Raw genomic sequence first — 13,533 nt, 5'->3', positions numbered from 1 at the left:
ACATTTCAATGTTACTCCAGACTTTTTTTTATTACATGTTGAAGATGTGATGGCTAGGTCACACTTTTACTAGGAAAGTAAAATGAATGAAGCTATTTGTCGATTTTTTTTTTATTTTAAATAATAATAATTTTGGAGCTTTCAGAGATAGCCTCTGATACATGTTTTCATATCGACTATGTTGGAATCATTGTTTGTCTCCATTGAATAAGAGATGAAGTTGAGGTTAATAGCAGATATAAACAGAGACCCAAGAGAAGGAACAATATAAACTCCAACCAGAAAAGCTTAAAGTTTGTCATGGAGCATGGGTTGAAGAAAGTCAAAATTTTCTCTTTGTTTAAGTTTTATTCTTCTTCTTTCCGACAAATTAAAGAATAAATTCTACAACCTTTCCCATACAGTATTTTAGTAGTGTTACCAAATCAATAACTTTGGTTGGGGCATTTGTTTTTACTCAGTTGGCAACTTTCAGTAGCTCTTCCCACGTCGATATTTTTTCTCTGGGTTTGTTTCTCAAACTCCCCAAACTCTTCTCATGGAAATCAATCTTTTCCCAACCACTGAATGGCACAAATCCGACGTCTCTACTGTCTAATAACTGGAGCAGTCCTTCTCTACCAGGCTTCGGCAAGCTATGAGATGTCAACAATACTCCTTGCTGTACATCTTCAGAAATGCTGGCAACCTGCATGGAAATCATACCACATGTTACACGCTTAAAAGGAAATACTGCATATAATGCTATGTAGTGTACGAGGGCACTCCATCATGTAAACGAAACCAAGAGACCATGCTTACTGTTTCTTCGGCACAGTAGAGGTTTGTAGCAATGATCCCAGTTGGTCCTCTCTTCAACCACCCAGCTACATACAAGCCATTAAGAATTATAGGATCTGTTGATGTATTATTGCTTAGAACCCGACCTCTAATATTTGGAACGACACCTGAAAAAAAAATAGGTTGGGTAAAGAGTAAGTTTTCTGTGCAATTTTGGAAGCACGAGTAGTAAGTAGATACTCCTGTTAATTATGGCAGAAGATAAACGATGGCAATAGGGCTTAAAATGGGTCAAATTCAGCTCGGATCTGAGTATATCCATATCCAGATCCCAATCTGCCTCGGATCCTTCTATATAAAACCTATCTGAACCATTTTGATTTCACTTAATCCGGATCTGACTAGACCAAATTGCTTGATTCAGGTTGGATCGGACAATTCTGGTTGGTCGTTTGTACAGCATTTTTTCCTTGTAGACTAATTGCTATAGTATTCTATTTTGCCATTTTTATCATTTTATTTTATAAGAATTTATGTTATATTAAAATAGTAAAAAAGGATATTTGAAACAACCCTAAAATTATGCAGATATGTGGATGGATCAGTATCCAACTCTGATCATGGGACATCAAGCCATATCCAAATTCCAACCCATTTTTTTTATTAAGTTCTACTCCAAGGACCCAAACCCACTAAATCCAGATTTTGGATCACTTGGATTGTGGATGAAATCCAACCCATTTTATGCCCTACATGGCAATAACGAAATTTCGCACAAAGTTGGAGACAAATGAAGCGTGAATTTATCCACATTTACCTTTATGATGATCGAATGGCAACCCATCCACTGGCACTGATTTGTAACCAATGCTTTTTAGTACAAGCCTGCACATGGAAGCCACCATAAATGGAATTAAAATTCCCTGTAGAAAGTATTACATCTAACAACTTTATCTTGCAATAGGCGATCCGGAGGGAAACATCTTTTGTTTTAGATTAACTTACCCGCATTCGAGGTCTTCGAATTGCCCAGTACCTACAGCAGACTGTTTCCCAGACCCACCATTTTCTACAAAAAAAATAAAATAAAAATACAAACACATTATTTGTACTAGAGTCGTTACGAACAACAGCAATACATAACAAGACTCCTGAACAGTTATCAAACAAAAGAAGAGTGTAAACTGCACGCCACGTTAAGCTATGAAAGACAACCATATGTATGATAGTGAAACAAACCTTTAAGAATGGTTTCCTCAAGACGCACACCGATGACTTTGCCACTGCTGTCATCTGAATGCAGAAATCTGTCTGGTCTCCGAAAGAACACAAAATGGAGTTCTCGCTGACCTGAAATGGGATTGGCATGTTGGGAGGTGGCTGCTGCTTTAGAGAGCAACTCATATACCCGTCTTTGGATTCGACTATTCTTTAGTTCTTCCTTGAATCAGACAACAACAAAGGTACAAACAATAACGTCAGCCAAGTATAAGAACCACATATGTGAAAAAGTAAAGGTACACTAATATAAGAGAGCTGTTATTGGCACTCCAACTTTTACATATTACACCCCAATTAGAATAAAAAATAAGTCAATGGATGAGAATTAAGTAAAAATTGGGGCCGGGGGTGCCAATAGATACTCTCTTTTTTTAGTGTTTGGATGGTATGTTTTATCTTTAATTAGGGGTAATAAATAATTTAAGAAATTAGGGTGTAATAAGTAAAAGTGGGGGTGCCAGTAGAAACTCTCCTATAATAATTGTGAGATGGCAACGGTATACTGTATTAATTGTGATAATATACCTCATCTGCTGGTGATTTGAGTAAATCAGCCTCCTTTATGTGAATAAACAAATCTTTAATACCTGCAATAAGATACCACATTTCCCAAAGAACATCATTAATCTCTAGAAGGAAGATCTCTACAAAAAATCATTCCAAAGGTTCTAAATTTAAATCCGATGGTAAACATCATAGAAGATGGAACAAAATTATCAGATCAGACTCTAAATTATAAGTTAAAATACATTTGCATACATACAATACAAATATAAGATACTTTCCGATAATATATGGTAAATTGACCATGTCGATACTGCACATAAGAATTTTTACAGTCTTCAATAAATAACAACAACAATTTCTAAATTAAAGCTAGAATTGAACCAAGAATGTATTCCAAGAAAGAAAAAAAAAAGCAAGTCATGGTTAAAATAATTATTTGTAATACTTTACACACAAGTTGAGAATTACCAAGAACTTCACGTAGTTCCTTTGCAGTACACGCCGCCTGTACTGGTCCACGTCTCCCAACCAAATACACTTTCCTGTAACCATGTCACAACTGATTTAAATACAAAGCAAACACAATCTTTTCAGTCGGTTTTAATACTAAAAAAAACAAACCTTATGGAGCTTTCCTGAAGAGAGACTAAAGCATGGTTGGCAATATCTGTTTTTGCCAATTCTGTTGTCGGTCGCAGAAGGATACGAGCTACATCAAGAGCTACATTACCCTGAAAATGAATACATGTACCCTTGAATAATGTGTACATATTACATGTAATCATTTGTTCTGAACTTGTTATTGAACGCTAAGGTGTGATGGGCGTGATGGAAAGCATTTCACCAACCAAAGCCTTGAGGCGTAAACCTCAAGGGCATGCATTTTTTAAAAAGGAAAATTATTAAACATAAAAAAATATAGATAGCAAAACTTCCAAAAGGAAAAAAAAAGGTAATTAGTGAAAAATCTCAAAAAAGAAAAGAAATTTAGGATTTGAAAATCCGACTTTTAATTTCCAAATTCATCAAAATCAAATTAAACTTGTTCCACATCCAAAGTTTCACACTTCCACCTTTTCAAACTTAAATCCCTCAAACGAAAAGTGACACTTAGAGCGTATAAGCCACTAACTAAAAAAGCCTAACACCTCTCTGACTAGAAGAAGTGGAGGAATACGTTTGCACAGAAATAAGAAACAGAACAATAGTAGAAAAAAGAAGTGATTGGTGAAATTGTAAGGTGGCTAATACATTGTACAGCAGCCCAAGAGGTTTAGTCTCATTTATTGGGTTTATTCGGGATTTTTGATTTGCTTACCGGTTTCAACGTGAGTCCTCTTTGAGTCATGGCTGCACGTTGGGGTCTCTTTCTCTGGTATGAAAAGGGCGTTGTGGAGTATTACCCACTTTGCCATTTGTTGGGGTTTGTGGAATGAGTGTAATGGAAGGATCTTTGAAGTGAAGTCTCTGGGCACTCCGGATCTTATTCTCGCTATTTGGGTCTTATTTTCTTGTGGTCAAAAACTTTTGATGAACTTAAGGGATGGTCTTTACAGATTTTGTAGGAAGATGGGATTGAGTTTGTAGTATTACAAAAGAGTGACTATGTGTGTACTGTTTTTCACTTGACTGGCTAACTTGGCTGGTCTTGCTCCCTTTTTACTATTGATGAAATCATTTTATTTATCAAAAATAAATAAAAAATTTTGTTGAAGTTGTAAATCAAACTATGGCTAATAGAGACTAGGGCCAAAAGAATAGGATGAACTTATATATAGTTAAGTACCTTTTATGTAAACTAAATAAAAAAGGGAGACTATTTTATAATTATAAAGACCATTATGTAAGACATGCACTATATATATATATATATGGGTCCCGTTCAGCAACAAACATTTTGACAAACATTTTGGCAAAACATTTTTCAAAACATGGGTTAGAGGTTTTGGAATGGGATGATTTTTGGTGAGGATGATCTCTACAGTGAGAAGATCATCCTCACCAAAAATCAGCCCATTCCAAAACTTCTAGCCCCAGTTTACAAGTTGAAAAATCGTGGACCGTCCATTTCTTGTAAATCATTTTTTATGACGTTAGAAATTTTGGAATGGGCTGATTTTTGGTGATGATGATCTCCTCACCGTAGAGATCATCCTCACCAAAAATCAGCCCATTCCAAAACCTCTAACCCATGTTTTGAAAAATGTTTTGCCAAAATGTTTGTTGCTGAACATTTCCCTATATATATAGCATGTCCCATAAGACATGCACCTAAGTCAAAAGGTGCAAAAAAATGAATGCACCACCTATAGGGTGTGAAGTTTTTCAATGCCTCTCAGAATAAGGTGCAAGCCTCTGAGATTGATAGCCTTTTTATAACAATTTATTTCAAAAAATCCTGCGAAAAGCACATGGCGTAAAAAACCCTAAGAGATTGAGATTACCTACCTAGTCAAAGAAAGAGAAACAAAAAATATAAAATATAAAAAAGAAGAAGAAAAAATCAGTAACTAAATCCTCCCATGTACAACAAAGTCCTATCTGAAAATAAGATCTTCAAAATATAATCCCCTTACACTCTTTGAATAAAAAGCAGCACAATAAAAGAAAAGCATTAATGGAAATAAAAGTAATAAGTTCTTCAACAAAGTCCCAGTACCTGTAAGATTTAAGCATTATATTTACAAGTTCGCATCCTTTCAAATAAAGACTATGAAGATACCTGGCCAAGAATAACAGCTGTTTCAGTGCTCTTCAAGTCAGGGTCGAAATTGCTGTAATCAGGGTGCCCATTATACCACCAAACAAACTCTCGAGCACAGTGTATTCCCGCTAAATCCTATAATTATGCACAGAAAGAAGAGAACAACATTACTGTCGACTCCATATGCAACTTTCAATCACGAAACAGGAAAAAATACATATTATAGGGCTATGCTATGAGGTGATGATGTGACAAGAAGGGAAGTATCTAAATTGAGCCAATGCATATTAAAGTACTTTTTTCTTCTCATAAAGAAACCACCTGTTTGTACTCTTTTCGTGGTTGCAATAAAATTATACTTATCAAAAAAAAAGCACATTGACATACTTCTCCGGGAACACCCAAGCCTCTATCACTTTCAGCACCATAGGCAAGCACCACCTGCTCAGTTACATCCCGTGTCAGACAAACAAAATACTGCACACTCGAGGAATGAAAAACTATAAAGAACGAAACAGAAATGGTATTTATCTGCAAAAGAAACCCTCATTAGAGCTGGTATCTTACCACATGATACATCTCACGGAGCTCAGAGAGCGAAATGGAAGTCCCAAGAGATACATTTCCGAAGAATGAGCACCTTTCATTCAACGCGACCCGAGAAAACTGATTGACCACAATCTGTTGCAACTTTTCTGGTAAAATAAGCTCAATTAAGAAGAGTATTTCATACAAATCTGTTCATTAACTAGATAAAAGATACAAGTTGCATATCACATTGCAACATTCCACAATTTTTTTTGGTCTTTTTGATAAATACGACTCTGCAATTTATGATTAATATATAATAAGAATTTGAATACAAAAGAAAATAAAATAAAAATGAGCGCGCTATGAGTACTTTAGTGTGTGTGTGCTATAGCTGCAATAAGTTGGTCATGTTAGATTTTATAGTACATTTGCACATCACGACGAGGGGATTTGAATGTCCAAACAAGTTCTCCACATTGGTCAAGTCCAACTGTAGTCGATAATTCAGAAAATGATTACCTTCCGGGGAGGGGAGAGGGGGGGCGTCCAACTAAAATTCAAAGCGTGAAAACTTATGCGACTATCCAAACATTCTCACCTTTGTTTCTGGATGATCCGGTGCTACTCCTGAGCGGACTAATCCAAATGGCGTCGGCAATCGATCTATAATATCAACTTCTGCTCCTTGATGCGCTTTCAACATCTAGTAATACCACATCATAGAAATCCTTCAACAGATACTCAAGTTCAATATTAACTCCATAGCTATCAGAACAGATCACTTATAAGAAAAACCATTATTCATAGAAACTCACAAATGAAGCATTCCATTTCAGCAACTAAAAGTCAGAAGATATCTTAAAAGACCTTTTTTTTTTAAATTCTTTTATAGAACATATTTTCACATATGTCAATCAGAGAAAAACCCAGGTTTTCATAAAATCCAGGAAGAAAAAACACCATAAATCATTAAAAACAGATTCAATTTCAACATTATCTTAATAGCAATCAGGGAAAAAACAATCTTTTATTCAACATTATCCTTAAAAGAAATTTTTTTTGGTCTTAACATATTTTCAAATATATTAATCAGAGAAAAACCAGGCTTTCATAAAGCCCATGAAGAGAGAACACCATAAATCCTTTAAAAAAATTCGATTTCAACATTATCTTTATAGCAATCAGAACAGTTTATTTATAGGAAAAACCTTAATCCATAGAAATTACTGAATAAAGCATTCTATTTCTACAACTAAAAACCTAGAAAGATATCTTAGAAGCCAAACAATTTGTTCCCGTTAAAAAAAAGAGACAAATAAAAAAGGCCATAAATGCCAAAGAAAACCATAAAAAGAGAGGAATAAAAAAATCATACCTTCTCAGCTGTGTAAAAACCAGCAGGTCCGCTTCCAACAATACAGACGCGTAAAGGTTGAGACGAGATACAAGAAAAGCACCTCGAAACTAACCTCCTTCCATGGAAAATCGCCAAACTTCTCATTTTTTTTCAAGATCTTCACCTTGTCTGTTTTTTTCCAGTGCTTCAAGAAGATATCTAGGTTTTCAAAATTTTCACTTGTGGGTTTAGTATCTGAATTCTGAAGTCTAGGGCCCGTTTGGATGCAGGAGCAAGAATTACTTAAAACAAATGTATTGTCTGAGCTCCGAAGTACTGTCTGAAAGAGCTGGATGAATATTGTGGTTTAAGCTGTGAGTTTGGGAACCTGTTTTGAGAAGTGCTGTCAAAAGTACTTCTGAGATAGTTTTGTGTTTGGGAACTATCCCAAATTCTGAAAAAATGAACAGAATGCCCTTATACGTACCAATTATTGTTTTTAGCATTATTACTCTACTAATTATGTCTTAAAATATGTTTTATGAGTTATCAACCATAAAAAAAAACATTATACTATCATATTAAACTTAAATTATGACTAATTTCATTACAAAATTTCCACAAAACCTGCCCAAAAAATTGGAAATATAAAAAAAAAAAAAAACTGTGGAAATATTACCTGTAACAACATAATAAATCATATATAGACAACTTAAATACAAACAACAGTCGAATATAATACCATAATATGATGTTCAACAACCATAGGCACCAGTTTTTGTTTTTAGCCAAATACTAATATCATGTTCAACAACCTAAGTACATTAATTAAGATTTTGATTAAGCATACAGCCCTTCCAAACACTGCAGTTGTAAAGAATTAATCAAGCTCAGCCAACAAAGAAAAGAAACATGAATGTAACTATCAAGTAAATAAATATACATAATAAAAAAGAGAAGGATAACAAAGCTAGAAGATGAGGAGATTACCAATTAACGGTGGATCAAACCAAAAAGCATCACACAGAAGAACAAGGAATTCAATAAATAAGCAGTGGGTCAAACCAAAAAGTATCACCAGATCAGTAGATCAAACTTCAAATGTCAATGTAAGTAAATTCAAGAAAACCTTATCTTCACTCGCTTTCCAGAGCTATACCCAAGCCCAAACACCCAAAGCTCTTGCATTCCCCAAAACAAATAAACAAAGAAAACGAGTAGAAAATTAACAAACAAAATCCCAATTCAAGTATTCAGACAGAAAAAAAAAAAAAAAAACCCCTTAATTTTACACTCAATTTTCTTGTATTTCCAGAAAACACTAACTCCATTCAGTAGATCAAACTTCAAATCTGAAAATCAGTAGAAAATTAACAAGCAAAATCCCAATTCACATACTCTGCAAACACCCTAAACTCTTGCATTTAGCCCAAAATGAATAAACAAAGAACATGAGTAGAAAACCGAAAAGGCAAAAAACTCAATTCACATACTCTGCAAAATCCTTATTTTTATACTCACCAAGCCCTAGTTTATTTACTTCTCACAAATTCAACTCCAAATACTCAAGCTATGGCATAAATCATAACTGACATACTTCCAACAAAACCCATTAATTATTGACCAGCCAAAACAACTAAAATGAAGTCAAAAATAAATTTTTACTCTAAAAGACCCTACTTTCCAGAACAAAAGGCAAAAATTCATTATATATTTCTAAAATCAATAGTTAAAAATTCCAAAATAATTCGAATTCTTCATCCACGCCCAGAAAAGTCTGCATTATCAGAAGAAACTCGAACCAAATCCACAGAAAAATCCTAAACTTCAAACCTCAACTTCTGCCACATTAACGAAGCTACATAGAATTCTAGTAACTGAGTATCCCAAAACCAAAATAAACTCAACAAAAGAATTCGATCTACAGAAACTCCAAAAAAAAAAAAAAAAGACAAATACAAAATTTACAGAGATTAACTACATCTAAAGCACGAATCCGATCGAAAACGTCATCAAAAAACAAAAAAGACAGTTTTTTTTAACCTTCCAACAAAAAAGACCACTTTTTTTTGTCTTTCGATTTCACATCTTTCGACAATCGGGTGAAGGGAGACTGTACGCCATTAAAAAAAATTACTCACCTCCAATCGGACGATGAAACAATGGAGAAGATCGTTCTTGAGAAAATAATGGTTCTCTGCAATTGCAAACTTGAGAAGAAGATGGTCCTCTGCAACGCAAGCTTGAGAAGAGGAGGGTTCGCGGGTTGCAAAGATGAGATCTCTCAGTATATTGCAAAATTACTTGTCTACCCTTATTATTTTAGAGAGTTTCTATTGCTACACCAACTTTTACTAAGAACATCCCAAGATGTGTAATAATTCTAAAGAGCCTCTATTGCCACACCAACTTTTACTACCAGCACCTTGTTATAGGGTAAATTACTATTTTGTGTGCTGAATAATGAATAATGAATATGACGAAACATATTTTTGAGCAAGTTTGTTGGTAGGCATTCTAATTTAGAGTGACGATTTCATTAATAAATTACCAACAATCTCCCCGTAGAAAAATAAGGATAGTTGTCTTTAAATTTATTAAGGAAATCATCATTTTTTTTCAATGAGGTTGTCAATTTTTGTATCAACGAGATCGTCACTTTAAAATCTATTCTATTTGTCTTTAAATTTACTAGTGAGATCGTCACTTTTTTAATAACGAGATCTTTACTTTAAAATAGACTACCTACCAACGAACTTGCTCGAAACATGTTTTGGGAATTAAAATGAATCGAAACTTTTGAAAAAGTTGTGCATATTTTGGGGAAAATCACTTAATTCTAAAAAGATTTACATATGACTTAGTATGTCAGTACAAAAAGTTGTGTCAATAGAATCACTCTAATTGTGTGATGGTTTCATGCAAATTGGTGTGCTATTAATAAAAGTTGGTGTGGCAATAGAATCTCTATTATTTTATGATCTCTATTTTTCATCCCACAATCGATTATCTTAACCTTAGATAGAGCAGTCTTACCATCTCAAACCGCAAGTAAGATAGGTTTCTATGGGGAAATAGAAAATGCTGAAATTTTAGGAGGAAAATTTGGTTTAGTAATTTTAATCAAAGTTAAGGCTAGGTAGAAACTGAAGGACTGAAAATAAAACTAAAGTTTAGATTTTATTAATTTTCCATAATAAACAGCTTTAAAAAAAAAGGTAATTTTACATCTCATAAAAAATGTATCCTTTTTGTAAGAATAATAGGTCTATAAAGATGTTATTTTAATTCATCAAAAATTATAATTCTGAAAACTTATAAGTGTGTTTTAGTAAATCTCTCTTTTTTTTCTCTCTCTTTAACACCAATCTTGCATGATCAAATGTATTTTATATCACATACCAAAAGCACAATTTTTGTATGATTTCTGCCTATAAATGTAAATTAATTTGTATTTGATTTTTTTATTTTTTTTCTTTCTTCTTTTATATAATTAAGAAGTTTGTCTATTAAAACTTTTGTTTTAATTCCAAATTTTTACGATTAAATAATTGGGATAGTGGACGAAACCAAATGGGAAATAACACCAAAGCTTTGTTTGCTTTGGAACAATGTCATTTGTTACCATTGGAGTCGTCCAACCCGCTCAGTTTATTTTCAGCTATGGTAAAATATCATTTGAGCTATGGTAAAATATCATTTGTGCCAATTGGGATCGTCAAACATATTCAACTTTTTTTTAAATACCGCCAAAAATACAGGCTTAGTAAGATTTCAAATCTTATTAAATTTCATAAACTCGTATTGTGGAATCCAAAAACAGTATCTGATGCAATAGAAGGTAGAAGACAAAATTTTAAGAAATTTTAAAAAATACTTACGATAGAATTGTTTTTCACTGTTTGAATTTTAATTTTGGAAATTAGTAGTGTGGTAGCAGTTCAATTTGATGAAACTCGAAACAGATTTTATTATTAGATTTTGAATCTTACTATTTTGACGAAATCTTGAAAGCTGTGGGGTTTGATTGTGAATGTGATAATTCATGTGGGCCCACAATCTAATTATGGAAAGTGTTTTTCTATTTAAAAAGGCTTTGAAATCATTATCTCACAAAATAAAATATTTATTTGTCATCGACTATACGAATCATAGATGTTTGTCATCAAGATACGAGTGTAAAGCATATATTATTTAGACTAACCTCCACGTCAAGAAAGTGTGAAATGAGGTCACTCAAGCACGACTCTAATAAGATTTCAAATCGCTCGACTAACGCATCTAACTTCATAATAATTTAAATGTAAAGATCAAGTTTGGAAATCATCATCTTGACATAACTTGAAGTCTCAACTACATGATGGAATCCAAACTGTTAAAAGACAAATAATGTAAATAGGGTTCTCTGCCACCCCGAAAGAAATAAATCTAAAACAGATGTTGTTCTAGTGATGATGTCTTAGCTAATTTGTTGGGAAGTTGTTAAGAAAATAGATGCAATAGAAACAAGAAAACAAATCAAAAAAACCAAAAACAAGATGCAATCACACAAAGATTTTACGTGGTTCCCTCTAGGTTGACGTACGTCCATAAATCACACCAATTCCACCATGAAGAAAAACTCGTAATTACATATTATACCCTTTCACCAAAACGAGAAATATAAACACTCCAAGAAACCTAACTAAAATTTTACATAATATTAGTGAAATTATGAAAATACCCTTAAATTTTTTTATTGATTTAAAGTACCTCGACCAATACTATTAGGCTCCACAAACTACAACAAATTTGACTAATAAGAAAATATATAATCTGTGAAGAGTTGCTCAGAAAGCCAAAATATTTCCATCAAGATTGATTAGAAGATTGCGTTTTCCTTGACAAACCGATCATTAATTTGTTGAAGGGATTGTTTGATAACGTGAAGACACTAAATTACGATGTCGATCTTCATACTTCTAGAAAGGCAATTTTGTTGCTGATGAGCTAGTAATTTTCCCTTAAAAATACCATTTTCTCACATTTAATTGAAAAAATAAAATAAAAAATAAAGCTGAACCAAAAGATTTAATTGTTTCCAATCAACAGAAGTCATGATATTAAGGAAATTAAAAAGAATCATTCCATTAATATATGTAAATCATGTGTCATCATTAAAAAATATTGGGACGACGACAACAGATGACCAAAAAAAACTATAGGACCTTACCTTATAGATAGACTCTATATACCAAATAATCAAACTAAAATATCATCAATAGATTCTATACCATACGAACTTCTAACTATGTATGTCCAATGCCCATCTCTTTCTACTAGATAATACATAAACCATAAACCATAAAGCGAACACAAAGATCAAACCCACTCCAAAAAAATCGTAGTAAGATTCAATAATCGCTTCCTTTGATTCTTTTGGCTCTAAGTCACTAGTATTATTGTTGTTGTTGTTGTTGGTTGTAGCGTCGATATCATACCATGGATACAAAATGGTCTAATAAGAGGGATCAAAAAAATTATCTACTCCATGAATGATTATACGTCGTCGTTGTAGATGTCAAATTGTGTGATCTTGACATCATTGATGGAAGCATTTCTGAGAACATGATGAGGTATTGTTGTGAGAACAAGAGGGTGTCAATGGATCTTGGACCCAAGTGGGAGAGATGATTCCAAGGCCTCCCTATCTAACTTTGTTGGTACCACTTGGTATTGCAATAGTGTAAAAGGTGGTTGTGGGTACTTCAATGAGAAGAAAGCGGCGTCGCTTGGACAGAATATAGTGAGTGCTTCTTGTGATGGTGGGATGAGCGTTAGGAGTGTCATCTCCAGAGTGCAAGACATCGCAACATACCAGCATCCGAGAGATGTTTGACGATCTTTTGAACAGAATATAGTGAGTGCTTCTTGTGATGGTGGGATGAGGAGTGTCATCTCCAGAGTGAGAGACATCGCAACATACCAGCATCCGAGAGATGTTTGACGATCTTTTGAACTTGTTCTCGATGATGTTGATCATCATCAACAGTTGTTTCTCCCAAGGTAGAGAAAGTAAAAAAAAAGAAAGAGAAGAAAAAAGAACTGAAATTGTTTTGAAGCCATTGGGAGAAGAAAAAAAGAAGCACAATTGTAATTAAGATTGAAACAAGTGAGAAGGATTTTTGGCTTTGCGGCAATATTTGTAGAGTTAATTACATTAAATTGATTCTGGAAAACAACTTCAACAACTAGAAGTTATTTACTCGTTTTCCATCCGAGTTTGAGTCAGATTAACATTGTTATAATACAAAAACCGGTTCCATTTTGATGACATGCAGGCTCATTGAAGTTTAAAAAAGAAAAAAAAAAAAAAAACTTTACTTACGAACTTAGTAAGATTTTAAACCTTACT

At 33.5% G+C, this 13,533-nt stretch overlaps 1 protein-coding gene across 3 annotated transcripts; it reads right to left on the bottom strand.

Annotated features, from left to right (window-relative positions):
• Positions 1-312: 312 nt before the first annotated feature.
• On the bottom strand, positions 313-9,436 carry LOC147392803 (Pyridine nucleotide-disulfide oxidoreductase family protein). Of its 3 annotated transcripts, none has more exons than XM_086455795.1 (14): positions 9,281-9,436; positions 7,179-7,527; positions 6,402-6,506; positions 5,840-5,953; positions 5,660-5,713; positions 5,291-5,407; positions 3,190-3,299; positions 3,037-3,110; positions 2,587-2,648; positions 2,020-2,221; positions 1,786-1,849; positions 1,598-1,665; positions 802-947; positions 313-688 (listed from the first exon to the last, which is right to left on the bottom strand). In XM_086455795.1, exons 2-14 carry the CDS (start codon positions 7,302-7,304, stop codon positions 458-460), a joined length of 1,473 nt encoding a protein of 490 aa, XP_086311921.1. In that variant the 5' UTR covers positions 7,305-7,527; positions 9,281-9,436; the 3' UTR covers positions 313-457. The 3 variants fall into 3 exon arrangements, with proteins under 3 accessions (XP_086311921.1, XP_086311922.1, XP_086311923.1); XM_086455796.1 differs by having other exon boundaries at positions 7,179-8,320; positions 9,281-9,428; XM_086455797.1 differs by lacking the exon at positions 9,281-9,436 and having other exon boundaries at positions 5,840-5,967; positions 7,179-7,215.
• Between the last annotated feature and the right edge of the window lie 4,097 nt (positions 9,437-13,533).

The sequence above is a fragment of the Akebia trifoliata genome, chromosome 10 (assembly GCF_017979445.1).
Source record: "Akebia trifoliata isolate Shusen 1 chromosome 10, ASM1797944v1, whole genome shotgun sequence".
Taxonomy (NCBI): Eukaryota; Viridiplantae; Streptophyta; class Magnoliopsida; order Ranunculales; family Lardizabalaceae; genus Akebia; species Akebia trifoliata.
This window is presented reverse-complemented; position numbering and strand designations above follow the sequence as displayed.

What these genes read in the sequence shown, in the direction of transcription:
- LOC147392803 (XM_086455795.1), bottom strand. Translation starts at nt 7,304, where the DNA reads ATGAGAAGTTTGGCGATTTTCCATGGAAGGAGGTTAGTTTCGAGGTGC. An exon ending in CAGCTGTTATTCTTGGCCAG is followed by an intron (nt 3,300 to 5,290) that starts GTATCTTCATAG and finishes ATTCATTTTCAG; the next exon opens with GGTAATGTAGCTCTTGATGT. An exon ending in TGAGGAAACCATTCTTAAAG is followed by an intron (nt 1,850 to 2,019) that starts GTTTGTTTCACT and finishes TTTTTTTTGTAG; the next exon opens with AAAATGGTGGGTCTGGGAAA.